Here is a 23,352-nt window from a genome sequence, read left to right as displayed (position 1 = left end):
AGGAGTTTTTTGCCCTTTTAGCTCTTACACAAAGTAACATAGGTCTTGGATGACTTTGTATGGCTGGTGTGTGAAGTGTTGTAGTGTGTTAGTGCACATCAATTGAACAAACTGCAACGATCGGATGCCATGATTCTGACATGTTGACCTGTATCCCACTCAGAGCCATAGGAAAGTAGGCACCTTATGGAGAGAGTCTGGCCTTAGCTGGAGTGATTTCCTGCCGGAGGGAGAGGACGTCCAGGATTTCATCTCACAGCAGGTTAGCAAGAAAAACACCTTGTTGTTACGGCATAAAGGCAACAAAGCACGTTCGCCAAACTAACCCCATCCCTTCTCTCTACCTGTCTCACGTCCCCCTGTCAGAAAGTCCAGTTCACTTTGGCTGAATCCACCAGCTCAGAGGCAGCCCTCTCCACCACAGTACTGTCCCCAGAGGCGCTCAGCCGGCAGCTGGAAAGACTGCTTCTGGAGGACATGGCCACTGATGAGCAGATCTTTGACTGGGTAGAGGTACGGGCCGTAACTTCACCCTGCATTCCCGTCATACAGCGGTTTTAAATGCAGGCTCGAACACCCAGACGCTTTCCATGTGACTAACTGGAGCTCCTCGGGGCTCCTCTGTTGTTCCCCACATCCCAGGCAAATCTAGATGAATCTCAGATGAGCTCGTCTCCATTTCTAAGAGCTCTGATGACAGCTGTGTGCAAGGCAGCGGTGAAAGGTAGGCTGTCATTCCTTCCTGGAGGAACGGTGTGCTGTCCCTTTTTTTCTGTTTCATAAAGCAGCTCAAAATGATTCTCTTGGTCTTTATTAACGATGTAGATGAAAGCACTTCCTGTCGAGTGGACGTATCCATAATTCAGAGAAGATTGCCTGTATTACTCAAGTACCTTAACTCGGACACTGAGCGACAGCTACAAGCACTTTATGCACTTCAGACACTGATAGTCTCTCTGGATCAGCCTCCTAGTAAGTAGCCGTCCACTAAACCCTAAAACTATAACAATTGACGTCAATGGAAATCTCCATTATGGGTTAAAAAAAACAAACATGTGCATACACATACAAAGTACTAATTAAAGAATAAAACCTTAATGGATGTTATAGCAGTTTTCCACTCCTGTCTCCAGATCTGCTTCGGATGTTCTTTGACTGTCTTTATGACGAGGACGTCATCTCTGAGGACGCTTTTTACAAGTGGGAGACCAGCAAGGACCCTGCCGAGCAGCTGGGCAAAGGTGTGGCTCTCAAGTCTGTAACGGCTTTCTTCACCTGGCTGAGGGAAGCTGAGGAAGAGTCTGAGGATAATTGACAAGGGAGCAGGCAGCCACTGCAAGTACCCAGGACAAGAGGCCAGCTGTTGTTCCTACCAATAGAAACTGCAATCTTCATCCTCTGAACAAATAGACAAACTTCCAAAATGTGCGCAGACAGGACGACATGTTTACGGCTGGAACTTTTTTCTGCGGTACAGTTCTGAGACATGCTGCCGTTTTGAGTTTGATTTCCAATGGCGGAAGCACTAAATACCTGTATTATACATAGCAAATATTTTTGTTTTAAATGTTAACTTTTTTTTTGTTTTGTTACTTTTGAGAAGAGACTTAAAGATACATAGGTTCTGGACTCTTTAATTTATTATTTTTTTAAGGACTGCAAATATGGAAGTTTATTTAACATTTGCAGATGCTTACAATGAGAACATTGATGAATAGAAGTAACAATATTATCAATTATAAAAATAATAATAATAATAGTGAAATAACTAGCCTGGATTCCACATTGTTTGGTTGAAAACAGGGTAAAAAGTTATTTTGAAATAATGGGGAAGGCTGATTGAGGGTGGATGCACAGGGACAGTTGATGTCGTCAGATGTCAAAGTTATTAGTGCATAACCACAGGATAGTGTTGCCTCTGCTGTTGCTTGCTCTCTGTGATATGTATATAAACCTTCCAAGGAGCAGAGGTATGCATTCAAGAAGTAATGCAAATCAGTCCACTAAATAATATTAAATGAACATGAATAAACAACATTGAACAGTAGATACATTCAAATTAAATGAGAACAACGCAAGTTTAAAAAGCAAATGCCAGGGTTGCTGAACACGAAGTACTTGTAATACTTCAGACCTACAGAGCAAATAAAAAGCTTGTAAATACATTAAAGAAAAATGTATTTAAAAGAATATTGCTAAAAAATCAATGGTGGTTATTTTGTGAAGTGGTAATGTCAACACTACAATGTGAATACTTCTGACTTTTTTTTAACATGGCTTGTAAAGCGGTCTGAGGTTGAAAGGGAATTCTGTGCAAAAAGTGGGCCAGTGTTATGTGCTTTGATGAGGCTACATGGAGATTTTGACAGGTTTGTGCTTCTCTTGGAAGACAACAGAAATTAACTACAACAACTGTCCTCTTATAAACCAGGTGGTTTGAACTCTGAATGAGGATTGTTAGATGATGTATGTGACATTATACCAAGAGTTCAACAACAAATGTTTTTTTACTTTAGTATTTGTGTTGATTTATGATAGCAGTAAGGCACTTATGGAATTTGGGGTATATTGTCTTTATAACACGGCTGAAGGCTTTATCCCGGCACTCTCTGGTTGACATGCCTAATTCAATGCCTTAACCATGGTATACTGGCTATATACCAGTACCTTATTGGTTAAATGCAAAAGTTGTTTCATAGTCCACTTCGATCGTCATCCAAAAGTTGACAGTTTGCTCTTTTGTTCAACTGTGAAGAAGCTACAATACGTTTTCCTCCATTGCGATTGGTTATATCTTATTTACCCAATAGAGGAGTGAAGCAACATTGTAATGAACTAGCAGAGCTTGATGCAAGTTAGGGCATGTTTGTGGCATACAAGTCAAATCTTGTCTCAAGCCTTAGGACGTTTGCGAGAATTCCTATGAAACGCTCTTGTGATCTGTGATTCGGATTTAGTCACAGAGCTGAAGTGGCACTGTAGTGGATGAGAGGAAACATCTGCAGACGGCGGTTACATATTGCCTGCAGCAATGTAAGTGGGTAAGTCTATGTCGCATTGTCTTATTACATTTCAGGTGATATTACAATCTTACAGACTGGAAACCACTGTTGGACTGGAACTACGGTGTTGAGTAGAAGTAAACGAGAACATTGGAAAAACTACAAATTCAACCAGCCTTGAGGGCAAATACTTATTGTTTGGGGTCTTAAAGTGCGCCAAGCGGGGGCTATGCTCCAGCACCTGAGGAAAAATCTACTGAACATATATTATGAAGTATTTGTTTGTTGCACTCACTATCATGTAGTGGGAGTTGGTGATACAATGAAAAAGTAAATATCTAACATTGTTATTTAAAGCAGCTGGAATTGTCCCAATAGAGATGCACGTATTACAAAAAATACTGCTGAAGAGTGAAGCCCACCAATATGGCATTCGTAAAAAAAAATCATCGTTTGGGTACCATACCAACAAGTGAGCCTTTCACAGTAAATGCACACCAAATGCCAAATATGCAATAACACTAATTGAACCTAACTTTGTCCGATGCATGAAAATGAGCAAATAACTTGAAAATGGACAACAGGCTATAGCCAAACTGTTGTCCAACAAGACAATTTTGCCAATATGGGATGTCTTTACCAAGACAGACATGCAATTGCAGTAGTGTAGATATCAATCCCAAAGATGCTTAATTGTTTTGACGATTGGTACTGGAGCCCGATGTGGAAGTGTCACCACAATCAACAGATCCACTTTGTTCCAGTGTTCCAACATGGCACAAGTATTTAAATGAACTTATCGTCTGCCAGGAAAGCTTACCCCACACCATTATACCACCAACACCAGGCAGGCAACCGGTTGCTTATGCTGCTACGCCAAATCTTGACTGTCATCAGCATGATGCAATTGGGACCAGGATTTGTCGAACAAGGGAATGTTTTTCCACTTCTCAACTGTCCAGTGTCGATCACATGACCACGGGAGCCGCGTCTTGTTTTTAGCTAATGGGAGAGGAACTGCTGATGTTTGCTGCTATAGCCCATCAATGACTAGTGTCATACGATATGCGTTCCAAGATGCCGTTGAGGCAATACTGTTGTACTGCGCCTTTATTTGCCTGTTAGTGGCACAGGTCTCTCAATTCTTGATATTCTGCTTTGACCACTCATCCACGACTGGTTTTCGCCCACAAGACTGCCACGGATTGGATGTTTTTTGTTTTTGTTTTGTTTTTTCATTTCGTTGTAAACTCTACACACAGTTACGCACAGGAGAATATCTGTTTCTGATATACTGGAATCGGTGCGCCAGGCACAGTCGTTTAGGTCACTTATTTAGCGCATTCTACAGTTCAGTTAAACTAACTGAAGCCACGGCTATGTGACTTACTGTATGCTGTACATTTTTGTGAACGAGATGGTGTACCTGATAAACTGGCTACCGAGTGAATATGCATATTTACATAAATAAGAGCCTTACTGTATTAAAATGTTGGTGAATTACTGATTCAACCGCACCTGATAAACACCCTCAATTCACAATTTATGGCAGCGCTTCTGAACAGGTGCCAGGACCCTGGGGTTTGGTTTCAATGGGTTGCATGTGTCTGAGTGAGGGGTAAGTATAAAGATTTGACTAGTACACATTGTCATTTTATCTGAACTATTTCTTCACAGTATTTTCTATATAGATTTACATTGTATTTGCAGTGCTATTTTGCAGATTTTGTGCTCTAAAAACAATTGCGCTTGCAGCTATTGTTCATCATAAATAAGCAATTTGGCATTATTGACAAATTGTGGGAATATTTTCAATTTTTTAATATAATTACTACATTTCCTGTCAATATATCCTCAGTGATTGTTTTCCAGATACCATTTGGAAACAACAAATGCTAGTATTTCTTGTGACTAAATGAACCTGTTTCAGGTTGTCCTGTGGATAAACCAGTTGAGAACCATTGATTTATCGTGACAAAAATGCCCTCATTTGCTGTGTAATATGGTAATGTTGAAACTCGACCTTGCCTGGTGTCTTTAAGCAATGGCAAAATAAGCATAATTTCTCTAGTGGTGTGATGTTTTCATTTTCCGAATTTAACATGCATGTTGCCTACAAGTCTCAATCAGTAAAACAGTAAATTTGAGTAGTTTAAGCAAATTAGCCCCGAGACATCCATTGAAGGGTTAAACTGTTGCTCATTATTTTGTTTACATGCATATTGTTGTTTCTCTGTAGATGGTTGTTTCAATTTCCTGCCTTGGAATAGGTACTGAGATTATGATATTTACCTTGTGCTTCTATAGTATTGACCGCACACTGTGTAGCCTACCTATTGTAAAATAGGTATATTTATTGTGTGCTGAAAGAGTGATGGATAATGGTGATATTTGTTTGAGGCCTACAATAGCATTAATAAACCAAATATCAGAAAGAGATTCCTTGTAATATGAATGTAATTAAGGCCTCTAAGTATGCTGAAAAAACAGCTATGAACTAGACGGCTATGTATTTACTACCAATACCATCAATTCCTTTTTTATATGTTGATCATAATTATAGAAATTCCTGTAGATCACTTCAATGCTTGTGTAGAATACAGTTAATCTTTTACCATTTGCAAGCACACATGGTATGAGGTTTATACGGAGATCCCCCACTTTAAGTTGAAAATTGCAAATACCCAACCTTGGTGGGAAAAGTGACACATTCAAAGAGTATTTCTGTGTGCATGCACCTTTGAGGGAGGCTCCAGTTTTGTTGAATTTAGTATATTAGCTCAAGGAACAAGACACTGTCTACCCCTGCTGTACTGTCCCTCTCCCAAGTTCCAACTTCAGCAGGTTAGTGTCACATTTTTTATGACGTTTCTAGCCACAAGCATGAACTGGCTGGGTAGCAGAGTCTTTGTCTCAATGGATGTGGGTGCTGATTACATAATAATCATCTATTCCTTCCCATTCAACTTTCAGATCTGACATATCATCAATTTGCCCACCAGCCATGTACTGATACATTTGTACCATCAAGACAACCAAATGCTGTGGGGAAAACACAGATGGAAAAAGAACAGCTGGAGAAGCAGCATGTCCTTTGGTAATCCATGTTCAGACCTAGAATGTCAAGGGCCTGAAGGGCAGCATACCCAATGATAAACCCAGCCTTGTCGACAGCAGATCAACAATTGCAGATGCTGGCAGAAAGCAGGTACAGTGGCTCTCAAAGGTAGTGCTATTTGCTGGAGTGCTATTCGAAAATATATTGGCTCATGGGTAAGAATGGGTGGAGTTGCTTAAACATTGGCATGTTTACTTAAACATTAGCCTGTGAAAGGAAATACATTGTTTAAATGGAGGGCATTGCTGTGGTTTCCTGAGAGCCTGTACTCACCTAAGAGGCAGACTGTGCTGTGTAAAATACAGCCATCGTCACTGTGCTGAAAGTTTAATACTTTAGCAAAATAGTAAACTTTTGACTACTTTAAAATGGCAGAAACTTTTTCAAGCTGCCCTTCCCCTCACAGATGCTATAATTAAAGGCACACAAGTCAAATCAAATTAAATGTATTGATAAAGCCCTTTTTACATCAGCAGTTGTCACAAAGTGCTTTTACAAAACACCCAACCTGAAACCCCAAGTAGCAAGAAACAACAGTGTTGAAGCACAGTGGCTAGGAAAAACACCCTACAACGGGCTGAAAATTACAAACAAACCTAGAGAAGAACCAGGCTCGGAGGGGTTACCAGTTGTCTTCTGGCTGTGCCGGGTGAACATTTTAAGAGTATACATTTTAATAATTAAATGCATTTGGGCTGTGGCAAGAGTCTGTAAAACCTAATTCAGGTCAGAAGCATGACCAGATGGACAAGGACAGGGTGGTGGTCAGCAGACTGCCAGCTGGAATCATCAGCTTTCGTATTGATCTGCAGCACAGCCAGGAGGACTTTGAACACGGGCAGCAACAAGTCTTTAGAGCCTGGTACTCGGGAAGTGTGGGCCAGGACCTCATGTCCTCCTAAAGGTTAAACGGAGCAAAAGACGAACATTTGTTCCTTGTCTCCAATACACAGTTCCAACACCATGATCAAGTTCGCAGATGACACCACGGTGGTAGGTCTGATCAGTGACAATTATGAATCTGCCTACTGGGAGGAGGTCAAGTGTCATGGTGCGCTGACAACAACCTGGCCCTCAATGCAAAGAAAGGTGCTCATTGTGGATTACAGGAAGTCTAAAAGCTGCAGTCATATCCCAGTTCTCTTTGATGGCACTGAGGTGGAGTGTGTCCAGCTTCAAATTCATGTGACATTGTGAGCTTGGGAAAGCAGACATAACTTCGACATAGGTTATAGAGGCAATTTTGTTCTAGAGGCAAGTACACAAATCAGCATTTTTGTCTGTCGGGGTGGAAAGGGCATCATTGTGGAAAAAATGCATTAAGGCGTGGGATGTGGAGGAATCAGGTCAGGGGTCTGTGTGGTTGTTATTCATGGTCTATGAAGACATGGAATTTATGCGTCCATCCGTTTTAAATTGATCCGCCTTTTTGTCAGCCATCTCTTTTGTGCTAAAACGCTATAGGAAGGCATATGTAAGACATGGACAGTATCTCACAGAAGTGAATACACCCCTCACATCTTTGTAAATATTCATTATTTTTCATGTCACAACACTGAAGAAATGACTCTTTGCTACAATGTAAAGTAGTGAGTGTACAGCTTGTATAACAGTGTACATTTGCTGACCCCTCAACATAACATAACACAACACGCACCCATTAATGTCTAAACTGCTTGCAACAAAAGTGAGTACACCCCTAAGTGAAAAGGTCCAAATTGGGCCCAATTAGCAATTTTCCCTCGTCCGGTATCATGTGACAAGTGTTACAAGGTCTCAGGTGTGAATGGGGAGCAATTGTTAAATTTGGTGTCATCGCTCTCACACTCCCTCATACTGGTCACTGGAAGTTCACCATGGCACCTCATGGCAAAGAACTCTCTGAGGATCTGAAAAAAGAAATTGTTGCTCTACATAAAGATGGCCTAGGCTAAAAGAAGATTGCCAAGACCCATGGTCGACCAAAGAAGTTGAGTGCACGTGTTCAGCGTCATATCCAGAGGTTGTGTTTGGGAAATAGACGTGTGAGTGCTGCCAGCATTGCTACTGAGGTTGAAGTGGTGGGGGGTCAGCCTGTCAGCGCTCAGACCATATACGCCGCACACTGCATCAAATTGGTCTGCATGGCTGTCGTCCCAGAAGGAAGCCTCTTCTAAAGATGATGCACAAGAAAGCCCGCAAACAGTTTGCTGAAGACCAAGACATGGACTACTGGAACCAAGCGCCAAGTGTCAAACGTGTGTGGCGGCAACTAGGTGAGGAGTACAAAGACAAGTGTGTCTAGCCTACAGTCAAGCATGGTGGTGGGAGTGTCATGGTCTGGGGCTGCATGAGTGCTGCCGGCACTGGGGAGCTAGAGTTCATTGAGGGAACCATCAATGCCAACGTACTGTGACATACTGAAGCAGAGCATGATCCCCTTCCTTCGGAGACTGGGCCGCAGGGCAGTATTCCAACATGATAACAACTCCAAACACCCCTCCAAGATGACCACTGCCTTGCTGAAGAAGCTGAGGTTAAAGGTGATGGACTGGCCAAGCATGTCTTCAGACCTAAAACCTATTGAGCATCTGTGGGGCATCCTCAAACGGAAGGTAGAGGAGTGCAAGGTCTCTAACATCCACCAGCTCCGTGATGTCATCATGGAGGAGTGGAAGAGGACTCCAGTGGCCACCTGTGAAGCTTTGGTGAACTCCATGCCCAAAAGGGTTAAGGCAGTGCTGGAAAATAATGGTGGCCACACAAAATATTGACACATTGGGCCCAATATGGACATTTTCACTTAGGGGTGTATTCACTTTTGTTGCCAGCGGTTTAGACATTAATGGCTGTGTGTTGTTATTTTGAGGGGAAAGCTAATTTACGGTTATACAAGCTGTACACTCACTATTTTACATTGTAGCAAAGTGTCATTTCTTCAGTGTTGTCACATGAAAATATATAATCAAATACTTGTGTTGGGTGTACTCACTTTTGTGAGATACTGTATGTCGCTGGTCAGGTCAATTTGTTGTTGATTCTAAGGTAATATTTGTAGGTTTCATGTAATTTTTCACTGTACAACAAAATCCAAGCTGTTGTCACCTTTGTTGCCCCCTGTGGAGGAATCTGGTCGGGTGTCTGTGTGGTATATAGATGTGGTCTATATTTTCATTGTGCCATAATGTTATTCACAAATTGGTCAGTGAACCCAATAACAATAGCAATAACAAAAGGGTTCCTCCAACCAGACGACCCCTAATAAAAATAATACTAACAATAACAATAGGGTTCCTCCAACCGGAGGACCCCTAATAAGGTATCTCTGGGTTTGTTGTGTATGGGCTATATACTACACCCCCTCAATATGGTATTTACTGGGATGGGTCTTCTATCCTACTCTATGCGCACTCGTAACATGCGCAGCACTACTGCACTTCTCCCAGAACTAGAACGCGGCCCACAACGTTGCTACGTGTACGTTAAAGGGGGAGGGGCACGTAAACAGAATTCGAAACAAAGGAGAGCGAAGCCGTTTTTATTTTAACATCATTATAAGGAGTCGAAAGGTAAGAATATAAACAATACTTCATGTTTTGTCTCAGTAAAAAGAGTTCAACATAGCGCCCCTCAAAAAATGCATGTGTTGTTTTCTTCTTTTCTAATGCAACTTCGATGCATTTCCCATCGGCTCGATGCAGCGCCATTTCTGTGTAAGGTAATGGTAGCTAGCTAGATAAATGAACAAAATGGCCATATTTGAATTATTACTAAGGACATGCATCCTCCGTGATATAAAATGTTGCTATGTCCATGCCCCCGACCTTCTAACAGTGTACCGAACAGTTCACACTCGTTTTGGTTTTATCTCTGTTTGTCGATAAAGTACGTTTGCAAAGTGCAGTTGCTTGCATTTGATAAATGCACAAGCCAGGGTTGACATTTTCCCCTCGCACCCATGCATACCGAAATAGTGGGCCATTTAATGACTTTTCTATGTTCGCATTGGGTCTAACTACAGTAAGTTGCTTTGGATTAAAGTTTGTGATCAATAGTACAGCTATTAACATCTCTGCTGAGGATTTATTTTGTATTGAGCCTCTGCATCTCTATGGTCAATAGCTGGAGTCATGCCTATACGTCGTGCAGCTGGGACTCCACCCCAGGAGACGCCATCCTCGGCTGCACCTGAGGGAGGTGAGTTTTAAGACTCTGACACAATCCGGAACTCTGCCAAGGGGGTCATGTAGGTTCCCAACAGGCTACAAGGTTAACACAGTAACCAGATGGAAGGACATTGTTTAAAAAAAATAAGTAGCATATGAATAAAGCTTGTTTAATTTTATATTAACTTGTCTCCCCCTTACTTTATCTATCTGCAGAACCTGATGCCAGCTCTGAGGAATCTGCATCTGTTGAGGAAGAGCAGGAAGTAGCACCTGCTGCACCAGTAGCCAAGGCTGGGGAGGGTCAAGGTGAAGGGGAGGTTCAAGGTGAAGGAGAACTGAAAGAAAATGGTGAAAAGGCTGAGGGAGAGAAAGCAGAGGAATTGACTGGAGTGAAGGATGAGGGAGAAGAGGCTGAGAAGAAAGAGTGAGTTACTTTTGCTTAAACCCTACAGATGTTGCTTTTACAGATAATGATTTAATCACGTTTGCTTGCTCTGGTGCTTGTCTTTTTGGTGCAGAGAAAATGATGGTGTAAAGGAGAAAGTCAAGAAGCCGGTGAAAAGGACCATTCCTGCCTGGGCCACCATGTCAGCAAGCAAACGTGCAACACTCACATATAAGAACACCACCTCCATGCAGCCGCCGAGGATGGAGGACATCCTCATTGAGGCTGTTGAGGTATGTACAGCATTGTTTTAAATAGTTGTCTCTAGGGCTGGGCGGTACGACGGTGTATATCGTTACCGCAGAAGAAAATGTCAACCGTAACAGATTTTTTTATTATTCCGTGTATACCGCGACATGCAAATAAGTTGGCCTGGTTAACTCACGTGCAACGTGCGTGACACTGAACGAGACGCTGCGGCTCCACCTGAGACTGATCAAGAAGCTGCGAGTTTGCTCGTTAAAATTGGCACGTTTGAAACATGGAGAAAGATGAACGAGCACATGAGGAGGACCCACAAAGCAATCCCGAGCAGGAGGAGCAACTTGTTATTAAAAGAGGTGCGACATCTGTTGTGTGGACATGGTTTGGGTTTGCAAAATCTGACAATGACCAGAAAAAGGTGATTTGCAAATTATGTAGAGCTAATGTGCCCACTAGCAGCGGTAGCACAAGTAATTTGTTTCATCACCTCAAAATGAAACACGCACGTGAATATCATGAAAGCCAAAAGATGTGCCAAACATCAAGCGGTCCGTCAACCTCCAATGCTGAAACAATGCAATCACCTCAGATTCAAACTAATCTTTTACTAAAGGCAATCGCGTATGAAAAAAGCTCAAAGAGATGGAAAGAAATAACACAGGCCATTACTAAGTATATCTGTAAAGACATGGCACCAGTTTACTCTGTGGAAAAGAAGGGGTTTCGAGACTTGATCAAAACCCTTGATCCGAGATGTGATACCATGCCGCGAGCGCTTTAGTGAAGTTGAGTTGCCATGATTTTACAGAGAATGCAGAGGGAAACTTGAACAGGAGCTTGGCAATGTTGTCTACTTCGCAACGACAACTGATTTGTGGACGAGCCAAACTACACAGCCGTATATGAGCTTAACAATCAACTTCATCAATGACTGGACATTGTGCAGTCTATGTCTGCAGACTTTCTACTTTCCCGAAGATCACACTGGAGAGATGATTGCGCACAGCTTAAAGGAAGCGCTTCAGTCATGAGAATTGTGAGAGGAGCGTCAAGTCTGTGTCACCACTGATAATGTCACAAACAACATCAAAGCGCTGCAACTAAATGACTGGACACGGTTACAGTGTTTGGGCCACCGTCTTCATTTAGCAATTGGTAAGTGTATATTAAAAATTAAATTTCTTCTGATTAATAATAATAAATAAAAATCTAACTTGTTATAGATTATACATCTTGTTCCTAATTATAGAACTATAATGTTATTCATGTTTATCTTGCTTATTAATCTTAATTATAGAGAAATATTTTAAACATGTTTAAATGTATGCTACTTGTAAAGTGTGATTGTCAGCTAATAATACTACAGTATGCATATGTATGTGTGTGTATATATATACTGTGTGTGAATGTGTATATACAAATTTTCCAATGTATTTTTCTAAGTAGAGAGAGGTGTGAAGGTGCCCCAGGTTGATCGTGCAGTTGGGGTCTGCAAGAGAGTCGTGAGTGCCTTCTCAAATACTTGGAAAAGACAGTGAACTGGCCATTGCTCAGGCACAACTAGGCTTTCCTGCTCATAAACTAATCACTGAGACTCCAACCAGATGGGCCTCCAGGCAACAAATGATTGAACGGGTCATAGAGCAGGAAAAATCTCTAACACAAGTCCTGCATGCTGACAAAAAGACCAGATATTTAGCTTTAACATGGCAGGACATGAATGTTCTCGAATCTGTGAATAAAGCATTAAGCCCTCTTGTGGAAATCACAGATGCCTTGTCTGGGGAAGAGTATGTGAGTGTTTCATACTTGAAACCTGTGCGTCATCTTTTCAATGAGCAGGTTCTTAAGCCACAGGAAGATGATACCCAGCTCACAAAGGACATCAAGGTGCGGATTCTTGACTATTGGAATGAAAAATATGCAGACCAATCCACCCAGGAGCTGCTTGACATGGCTTCGCTTCTCGACCCTCACTTTAAAACCACATACATGTGGACTACATGAAGGTCGAAGTTGCAGCAGAGATGGAGAGTCTTGCAGCTGAACAAAGTCAGTCTGCAGAGGGAGTGCCATCAGTCGAAACTGCTGAAGAAATTCCTGCTATGAAAAAGAAGAAAAGTTTGGGCAGCTTTTTCAAAATAAAATCACGTACATGCCAAGCTTCCCCTCAGTCAGCGAGAGCTTAACAGCTATTTGCAGACAGTTGAAGTTGAAGGTGAGACAAACCCCCTGGAATGGTGGAGGCAGCACAAGGCCAATTTTCCACGCGTGGCCAGCCTGGCAAAAAATATCTCTGCATCCCTGCAACAAGTTCCCCATCCGAGCGGGCTTTCAGCACAAGTGGGAATATTATCACATGCTGCAGATCAGCACTGAAACCTGAGACAGTTGACCAGCTTGTATTCCTTGCACCCAATTTGTAATTGTTTTGATTGACATTCAAGCAATTTTGTATTTATTTTTCCTTATTTCTTTTATATTTTTTGCTGCAAACATTTTAGGTTTTTATACTTTCAGCAAGAAGTGATTACTTTGATTTAATATTTTATACAAATCGTTTGTTTGGTATTCTTTTGGGGAAAATAGTTTTTTTTTCAAGTCTATGCATACCAGTATTTATATTTTCTGCAGTATTTTTTCCCCCTGTTACTTAAGTGATATTTATTTTATAGCTGTGAGAAGATTACTTGAAGAAAGTTATAATAATGTCTGTCTCCGCATCAAACTGTGAAATGTTGAATACTGTGTGAAATTTGTTATATTATGGTTCATCTAAATGTTGAGTTTCTTTCATTTATCAAGTTCCAAATTAAAAAAGTAATAAAACAAGATGAAGTACTTTTCTTTTATACAGTATTTAAGTTTGCTTAATATATAAAGCCCTATTTGTCGAATTTCTAGAAAAACAACAAATAACTATATCGTGATATATATCACTTATACCGTGAAATAGAATGTTGGTCATACTGCCCACCCTTGGTTGTCTCTTACCCCCCACTAATTCTGCACTTGCAAGTCATCACATTTCTACTCTCTAGTCCTGCAAGGAGAAGACTGGGGCTTCAGCGCATTCTGTCATGAAGTACATTGTGAACAAATACCCTAACCTGGAGTTGGACAAGAGGAAATTCCTTCTCAAGAAGGCTCTTAAGAAGCAGCTGGAGAAGGGCACCATCAAACAGGTGAGTCACTGACTGGCCCTGACATCAACTCCTAAATACCTATTGGAGGAGGAGCTTTATAGTCCCTCCTTTCTGATCTCCCCCAATGGGTTTTGAGAAGGTTAATGGTCGCCAAGAAATACCCATTCTTTCCTGGAATTACATTTTTAGTTAATTGTGCATTATTTGAAATTTGTGTAATCGCAATATATTAGATTGCCAAGTCCCCATGTATTTTGACTTAACATTGATTCTGAAAGAGACATCCTTTACTGCTTAGATACTAAAGCAGGGGAGCTCTCATTTAGGCCATGCCCTTGCATTAATTATGAGTATGTTAGCTGCTTCAGTACCTACTGTTTTGCAGATGAATTGAAAGTTCCTAGGGGCACAGTGGACTCAATCATTGTAAAATATAGGTTTGGAAACCCCACTACTTCCTAGAGTCTGGCCCAATTAACTGGCCAAGACGGATGTTGGTCAGGGAGATGACCAAGAACCCCATGGCCACTCTAACAGAGCTTCCGAGTTCTATGTACTTCACTGACCTAAATCATACTGCCAAGACAACGCTGGATTGGGTGGGACAAATATGTGGATGTAATTGCGTGGCCCAGCCAAAGCCCAAACTTAACCCCTATTTAACCTCTGTGTGGAAACCTGAAAATCAGTTCACTGCTGTCAGACATCCAGTCTAACAGCTTGAGAGAATCTACAACAGTTTTTTAGCCTGCATCAAATCATAGGCTGTAAAAACAAAAAGGGTGCTTTATGTTTTATTTTGAGAGGGCATTCAGTTCAGCCCTTCTGTTACATTTTAGGTCCAATAAGTCAAATCTTGGATTTCAGGTTTAGATTTTTTGATTGATGGGGTCTTGTGGATCTGAATTTCATGAATACAGTTTGGCCAGTTTATTCTAGTCCCCCTCAACTCAACTCTGGAGCTCAAAGCCAATTCCAGTTTTTTTTCATTGCAACCGTCTGTGACTTACTTAGACCTGGCACACCAGGTGAGTGCAATTAATGAAGTAGTACCGAAAACTAGCAGCCTCCGGAGGTCGTAGAGTAAGAGTACCCAAGTCCCTGGTCTTGAACTCTCTCCTCAGTGTTGAAACATAGTGACTAGGAACGTTTTAATGGCAGAAAGTGTACTGTTATTGAATGGTTAAGTTAATCTCCCGGATTTAACTTTCATCAGCATTTGGTGTTGCCTACTTCAGGCTGTTTTTCGTACAAAGATATGTGAACAAAGAATAGACAAGTGCTTAATATGGACTTAAAATTAATTGGAAGGGATAGACAGAAAATGCACGAAAGGGTTCTCTCTTCTGGACTGTGAATTAGTTTTGTTGCAATATGTGCACGTGCTATAATTCCAACTGCTAGAGTTATGTTTTATGATGTCGTGCAGCCCTACATGGCTAGGACCTGTATGGAGGAAAAACAATAAAAACATAAAAATGTCTCTTGTGTATCCCACCTAGTTTGGTATTTCGTGTGGGGATGTGCATGACAAATATTTTCACTATTGATAATTACTCCGCTTTGTTGTCAAACAGTCGACCCCGCCCACTCATGCCAAAAGCGGTACTACGTGAAAAAAAATCTATGTAAATTGTAATATGTTATGCAATAAATTCAACTTTTTATTGAAAAATGTAGTTAACAACATCAATAACATTTTAGTATAAACAATTAGGCTAGATATACTTTTACTCGGGAGACATTCAGGTTCATGCCATAACAGCAACAAATAAGCTAATGCCTGTCAAGTCGTTAGTATTTTATAACAAGTGATTTATTTCAAATTGTCATAGGGTTTTCCGTAAATTACAATCGCAAATGAGGTATGAACGTCATCAAAATATTTGCATTGTCTCCCATGAATTAGCGCGGAAATACATCTTTAGAAATAATTGAGACAATTGCACCTTTTCTTTCCTTTCCAAAAAAGTTGAAAAGGAAAGTTTTGAGTGAGGAACAGAAGCGTTCAGTTTGCAATGGGCTCTTGATTTTAACCCTTGTGTTCCTCTCTAAAAACCTTCCTTTCCAACTATTTTGGAAAAGAAAGAAAAAGGTGCAGTGATCTCTTAATATTTCCAGTGCTGTATGTGTGAATTGCCTTACATTAGCTAACGTCTTTGTGTCAATGTTTTCTGGCCATAACAACAAAATGCTACATTTGTTAGACCATCTAGACAGCTATTTTTTTATATACAGTCCCTTAAAACTATACTTTCCCAATTAAACTACACTTAATATATAGAATAACTGAGTTACATTAGTCTGCATTAAATCCAAGAAACCTACCAATGCGTTCCAGTGAATAAAATAATATCCTTGGAAGGAAGCTTAATATATGGCTAGCGCATCCATAGATGCAAGATCTTAACAAAAATGTAAATAATTTTATTAGGCACTGTCTATATTTTTATGATCATGTATTCTTGTTTAGAAAAATTAGCATGTCCACGTGCTCTGGGAGTAGACGAGTAGGCTTACGTAGTCTGTTGACCATCAGGTGACTATCAGCTGAGAGAACCCTTTCAGCTTGTACAGATGTTGCCGAGATGCACAGGTATGCTTATGCAAGCCTTGATCATTTCCTGTACTTGGCCATTAGCCAGATTTTAGTCTATAAGAAATAACTTATCACAGTCGCCAAGTGAGTCAATTGGTAGTACAGCTTTTTTTATTTTATTTCGAAAATTAGATTAAGTTGTCGATAAATGCATCCTTGTCGAAATGTAGACAATTCGACTCTCTGTTCTCACCCCTAATTTCATGGTGTATTTAAAATAACTCAATGCGTGTACACAAACCAATAACGCCTGCATTGAAAATATTTAATTAAAGCGCATTTTTAATCCAGACCCGTCCTCGCTGCCTCTGTTCAACTTTACATTACACATTTTGCTAAAGGTGTAAAGAGGACCCAGGTGTTTAGTAAATACAATAGTGGAAAACCCGTATGTATTCACCTGAAATGTAAATGGTATTATGGAGGAGTTTTTAATCTGTGTTCTTGTTTTGGTGATCTAAGTCATGTTTGGTGTTTCATTAGCCTCCTTCATCTTGTCTTCACCTCTTATTCAGCTGAAGGGAAAAGGCCTTTCGGGAAGCTTTACCATTGGGAAGCAGCCCCCTAATAAACCGGCTGCTAAAGGGGTAGGTTATTTCAGTTTGTCTATAAACATTGTCATACCATTTTATAATACCATCATTGTATTGTCATTTTCCCTTTTAGCTAACTGAATTTGAGTAACAATGCCAAATTGTTGGCACTTAAATGCAAACATGCTTTATTGTCTGTGGATATTTTTTGTACCGGTGGTCCAGGGATCCGGACTTGTAATCTTGGCCGTGTTTAACAATGTTTAACTGAATCTGTAATGGTTTGCTGTTAGAAGCCGATGGCTGTGGCACCTGGATTGAAGGCAGAGACCCTTGGAGATGCTCTTCCTTTGATCATCACACGACTATGTGAGCCTAAAGAGGCATCTTACATCCTGATCAAAAAATATGTTGAACAGCACTTCCCTCAATTCAATGTGGAGCATCGGTAAGTACCTTTTTTACCTTTTAAGAATGTAAAACGCATGTTAACTCAGTCATATGACATGGCATTGGAACCCTCCCTACTCAACCCAAATCTACAGTATGTTTAATGCTTCTGCAAAATAACTGTGGGACATCTATCAAAGTTGTGTTTTTGTTGTATATTTGAATATATATATGTAATATACACAGTCCTGTTTCCCAAAATGCTGTGTAGAATGCAAATAAATACCGAATGCAATGATGTGCAAATCATGTATCCTAATATTCAATTGAAAATAGTACAGAGACAACTTATCAAATGTTGAAACTGAGAAATTTAGTTTTTTGAAAAATGCATGCCCATTTTGAATTTGATGCCAGCAACATGTTACAAAAAAGTTTACCACTGAGTTGCATCACCTCTTCTTTTAACAATACTCTAAGCATTTGGGAACTGGGGAGACCAATTTCTGTAGTTTTGAAAGTGAAATATATCCCCATTCTCGTTTGATATAGGATTTCAGCTGCTCAACAGTTCAGGGTCTCCTTTGTCGTGTTTTCCGTTTCATAATGCGCCAAATGTTTTCAATGGGTGACTGGTCTGGACTGCAAATGTGCCAGTTTAGCACATTAACTCTTTTACTTCAGAGCCATGCTGTTGTAATACATGCTGAATGTTGTTTCGCATTGTATTGCTGAAATCAGCAAGGCCTTCTCTGACAAAGACGTAGTCTGGATGGCAGCATACCGTTCTCCTAAACCTGCATATATTTTTCAGCATTAAAGGTGCCTTCATAGATGTGCTAGTCACCCATGCCATGTGCACTAATGCACCCCCATACCATTACAGATGCTGGCTTTTGAACTGTGGTCTGACAACATGCTTGATGGTCCCTCTCCTCTTTAGTCCAGGAATCGGGGTCCATGATCATTTAAAATTTTGATTTGTCAGACCACAGGACAGTTATCCACTTCACCTCATCTTAAATTAGCTTGGGCCCAGGGAAGGCAGCGGTGTTTCCAGATCTTGTTTATATATGGTTTTGCACAGTGGAGTTTTAACTTGCATTTTTGGATGCAGCGATGTACTGTGCTCGGAAACAATGGTTTTCGGGAAATGTTCCTGAGTCCATGCAGTGATTTCCACTACAGCATGGTGTCTGTTTTTAATGCAGTTCTACCCGAGGGCCTGAAGATCACGGCCATCCAATAATGTTTTTTGCCTTTTCCCTTAACTACAGAAATTGTCTGAATCTTTCAATGATATTATGTACTATCAGTGGCGTTTTTATTTGTAAAACGTTGGTGGGACACAAACCATTTTGAAATATAGGATACATACCAGTAAAGCTACAAAACCTCCTCTTGCTATTGGTGTTTATTTAACACATCAACAAACAGTGTGGCTCCACAAAACACTTAACGACAGCAGCATGCTTCTACCAGGTGTTGTAGTACACATACTGGAGAGAGAGAGAGACCTTCTTGTGTAATTGCTCTCCTTCTCTCTCACACACATCACGTTACCACTGTCACATTTACAAACCTAAATTAGGAATGCAATCAAGCTCAGAAAAAAATTGCCTAAAGTGCCATACCCGAACAGCAATGAGATCAACGCCATTGAAGGCCACAACAAAGCGGAAAGACAACTTTTTAGGGATACAGATCCATTCTATGACAACAACCTTAATAGATAAGCATGGACACACTGACACTCATCACCATCTATATCAATCATTCCAGCACAAAAATATGACAGATGCATGGACCAGCACCACAAAGGCAGGATGATAAAATATGCTTTCACTCACCTAGGCTAAGGGCTCACTTGAAGAGAGAGGTAACACAGCGGTTCTTCCTCTGGGCAAACTTTTCGATGACTTTGGGAATGAAGTCATGTAGCTGCTGAATCAGCTGGCTTTTGATGGACAACATGGCGAATGCGTTAAGTCGCGACTGTCCCATGGTATTGCGAGGTAAGTTTTTGACCCTCTTCAAGGTGAAAAAGTTCCTATCTGACTCGGATGGCGTCATAGGTGTTATAATAATTTTCAGCAGAGTGATGTTCTCAGCAAAGCCTCTCTAGGTTGTTCTCATAGATGGATCTTAACAGAGACAGGACCGTCTTACCAGTGTGATGCTCAGTGTGGCGGTACAGAGTGGTCAGCTCAGACTTAAACTTTTCCTTGTTTCCTAGAGGCCATAGTTTCACCGCAAAGTCAAGCTCAGATGTAGGGAATGACAGGACAAATTGTGGGAAAAGCGAGCTGTCAACCAGCTTGGCAATGATCAGGTTGTCACTTTTTGAAAACCTCTGCTCCACCTGGGAGATGACTGTGTCGCATGCCTCCTTCATCACCGGTGTTGTGTTGGTTACTCGTCAGCCTGGCTCGTCTCTTCCACCGTGAACGGTGGCAGCCCATAAATCAGTTTGCTTCTGCATATTCTGGACATTCTCCTTGAAATGGGTGAGTGCACTGCTAATCCCAGATGCATCGATGCTCCGTTTTTGCAGACTATTATATAAAACATCAACTTCTGGCATAAGGAAGAAAACATTTCCAGCAGCTGCAGAAAGGCTCAGCCCAGGGTACGGACAGACCGTATGCCTCACTTATGGTGGCCTCATCCCATCCTGGTTGTGTGCATATGTCCTCCATAAACAGGAGCAGCGCAGCACGGTTTGCCTGTTGCCTATTGGTCTAATTAGTTGTGTGGTATTCCACCAGGTTTAGTTCTTTAGCATTACACAACTTTTCCAGTCTTTTGATGTCTCTGTCCCAACTTTTCTTAAAGTGTTGCTGCCATCAAATTTAAAGAGGGCATATATTTTTCAATAAACAATAACATTTCTAATATTCTAAATTTTGTTGTCTTTGTACTATTTCTTTTTGAATATATGGTTTAAATAATTTGCGTATTATTGCATTCTGTTTTCATTTACATTCTATGTAGGCTCCCAACTTTTTTGGAAAATGGGGTGGTGTGTAGTACATTAATCTTTAATGTTGTTATTCTTTCTCAGGCCAGATGTCTTAAAGAGTGCCTTGGTGAGAGCAGTGGACAAGGGTCACCTAGAACAGATCACTGGAAAAGGTGCCTCTGGAACATTTCAGGTTAGTGTTGTACGTAAATAATGTGCAATTCAGGCTACTTCGTAAAGACTTGAAATCTGTCGTTGGATATCTGCTATCATATGTTTACTTTATAATCTCACAGCTGAAGAGGGAAGGGGGGAAGTTCCTGCTTAAAGGTGGACCTCTGGAGGATGCGATCATGACAGCCATTGTGGCCATGAATGAACCCAAGACTTGCAGCACTGCTACACTTCGCAAGTTCCTTTTGGAGACAAACAAAGACAGCATGGAGTATCGTGTGGGTAAGTCTCGCTCTTTTACTCCCTTAAGAGAGCCACACTTTGGTGAGATGTGAGTACCAACCTGCAACCGCAAAAGCTCTCATTAACAGGGTTAAATGTCAAGTGATGTGAAAATGCTTTATTGACCAGCGCTGCAGGGTGTGATATTTTAAAGCAAAGGCTGTGGCAGAAGCTTACTCCTTTGTCGGCTTATTTTTTGTCGTAGGCTGGGGAATGGTTGTTTCAGAGAAGTGCCTTTATTCAAGTGCTACATTCATACGGACAGAACTTTGTACATATAACCTATAGAAAATGGCTAATTATACCCTCAAATAAGCTTATAATTATAGGAAATCTTGGGTGAATGATGATCCACAACAAACATTGAATATCAGAACAATAATACCATTACTCATCATTGTTTTGAGATATTGGTAGTTTGAGGCAATCTAATAGCTGCATTTTGGTGTGGTTGGTTACAGAAAATGTAGGCTACGTGAAGCAAGTTAAGCAAAGATTTTATTTGTATTTTTCTAGGATAGGAAGCCCATGTCTGGACTTGATACACAGTGTGACGCTAAAGTGAGTGACTCGTCAATGTAGCCTACTGAATCACATCATTTGGCTCCCTAATTTACATACTGGTAGGTATGCTTTTTCGCGATTAGAGTAATTATAAAAACGGATGGCTTGTCCCGCTGAAGGAATCATATGTAGTTTATAAGTATCCTCAGTATAGTCCAAATTATAACAATAACAGTTCTCATTCCTGTGAAAGCAAAATATGCTTGTTTTGGAAGATATTCATATTGGCTAGTACCTTGGTTAATTTAGTCTGATTTCATTAATGGCAAGGGAGTTGTCGACTGCAGCTTTCAGCCGTGCCTTAAGTGTCTCACTTTATTTGTCAGGTCTTATTTGGGGCATAAAAGGCCATACACATTTTTGAGACCTTCATTTTTGTAAATGTAATCTTAATTTTGATACTTTTCTATTTGAATAAGATATACACTCACCTAAAGGATTATTAGGAACACCTGTTCAATTTCTCATTAATGCAATTATCTAATCAACCAATCACATGGCAGTTGCTTCAATGCATTTAGGGGTGTGGTCCTGGTCAAGACAATCTCCTGAACTCCAAACTGAATATCAGAATGGGAAAGAAAGGTGATTTAAGCAATTTTGAGCATCGCATGGTTGTTGGTGCCAGACAGGCCGGTCTGAGTATTTCACAATCTGCTCAGTTACTGGGATTTTCACGCACAACCATTTCTAGGGTTTACAAAGAATGGTGTGAAAAGGGAAAAACATCCAGTATGCGGCAGTCCTGTGGGCTAAAATGCCTTGTTGATACTAGAGGTCAGAGGAGAATGGGCCGACTGATTCAAGCTGATAGAAGAGCAACTTTGACTGAAATAACCACTCGTTACAACCGAGGTATGCAGCAAAGCATTTGTGAAGCCACAACATGCACAACCTTGAGGCGGATGAGCTACAACAGCAGAAGGCCCCACTGGGTACCACTCATCTCCACTACAAATAGGAAAAAGAGGCTACAATTTGCACGAGCTCACCAAAATTGGACAGTTGAAGACTGGAAGAATGTTGCCTGGTCTGATGAGTCTCGATTTCTGTTGAGACTTTCAGATGGTAGAGTCAGAATTTGGCGTAAACAGAATGAGAACATGGGTCCATCATGCCTTGTTACCACTGTGCAGGCTGGTGGTGGTGGTGTAATGGTGTGGGGGATGTTTTCTTGGCACACTTTAGGCCCCTTAGTGCCAGTTGGGCATGGTTTAAATGCCACGTCCTACCTGAGCATTGTTTCTGACCATGTCCATCTCTTTATGACCACCATGTACCCATCCTCTGATGGCTACTTCCAGCAGGATAATGCACCATGTCACAAAGCTCGAATCATTTCAAATTGGTTTCTTGAACATGACATTGAGTTCACGTTACTGAAATGGCCCCCACAGTCACCAGATCTCAACCCAATATAGCATCTTTGGGATGTGGTGGAATGTGAGCTTCGTGCCCTGGATGTGCATCCCACAAATCTCCATCTACTGCAAGATGCTATCCTATCAATATGGGCCAACATTTCTAAAGAATGCTTTCAGCACCTTGTTGAATCAATGCCACGTAGAATTAAGGCAGTTTTGAAGGCGAAAGGGGGTCAAACACGGTATTAGTATGGGGTTCCTAATAATCCTTTAGGTGAGTGTATAATTTAACAAAACCATAATTGTAGTACTTCAAAATCTAAATGTATTCTGTAAGAAAGGAAAGAACTTTAAACAAATATTTTATGGTGCCTTACAAAATTTCCTGGTCATAGGGGCTTATGCTGGCCTAAATAATTTC

At 40.9% G+C, this 23,352-nt stretch overlaps 2 protein-coding genes across 16 annotated transcripts in view; both read left to right on the top strand.

The window, feature by feature from the left end:
- The window catches only part of eif4g3a (eukaryotic translation initiation factor 4 gamma, 3a), a 51,707-nt gene extending 49,517 nt beyond the window's left edge, over window positions 1-2,190 (top strand). For all 12 annotated transcript variants that reach the window (XM_010881777.5, XM_010881784.5, XM_010881787.5 and 9 more), the window contains 5 exons: window positions 164-262; window positions 367-513; window positions 643-724; window positions 826-972; window positions 1,134-2,190. In XM_010881777.5, the coding sequence (XP_010880079.3) occupies window positions 164-262; window positions 367-513; window positions 643-724; window positions 826-972; window positions 1,134-1,315 (657 nt within the window). In that variant the 3' untranslated portion in view covers window positions 1,316-2,190. The remainder of the gene's footprint in view (window positions 1-163; window positions 263-366; window positions 514-642; window positions 725-825; window positions 973-1,133) is intronic.
- Window positions 2,191-2,821: 631 nt separating this feature from the next.
- The window catches only part of hp1bp3 (heterochromatin protein 1, binding protein 3), a 28,642-nt gene continuing 8,111 nt past the window's right edge, over window positions 2,822-23,352 (top strand). The window contains exons 1-10 of one of the 4 annotated variants that reach the window (XM_034287223.1): window positions 9,533-9,668; window positions 9,801-9,812; window positions 10,222-10,296; window positions 10,482-10,692; window positions 10,787-10,946; window positions 13,959-14,102; window positions 17,178-17,249; window positions 17,489-17,643; window positions 20,650-20,740; window positions 20,844-21,003. In XM_034287223.1, coding sequence (XP_034143114.1) covers window positions 10,230-10,296; window positions 10,482-10,692; window positions 10,787-10,946; window positions 13,959-14,102; window positions 17,178-17,249; window positions 17,489-17,643; window positions 20,650-20,740; window positions 20,844-21,003 — 1,060 coding nt within the window. In that variant the 5' untranslated portion in view covers window positions 9,533-9,668; window positions 9,801-9,812; window positions 10,222-10,229. Of the gene's footprint in view, window positions 6,211-9,532; window positions 9,669-9,800; window positions 9,818-10,221; window positions 10,297-10,481; window positions 10,693-10,786; window positions 10,947-13,958; window positions 14,103-17,177; window positions 17,250-17,488; window positions 17,644-20,649; window positions 20,741-20,843; window positions 21,004-23,352 lie in introns of those variants that run through there. The other 3 variants (XM_034287222.1, XM_010881768.4, XM_010881767.4) reach the window with 3 other exon arrangements.

This window comes from Esox lucius, chromosome 17 (genome assembly GCF_011004845.1).
Source record: "Esox lucius isolate fEsoLuc1 chromosome 17, fEsoLuc1.pri, whole genome shotgun sequence".
In the NCBI taxonomy this organism is placed as follows: Eukaryota; Metazoa; Chordata; class Actinopteri; order Esociformes; family Esocidae; genus Esox; species Esox lucius.
This window is presented reverse-complemented; position numbering and strand designations above follow the sequence as displayed.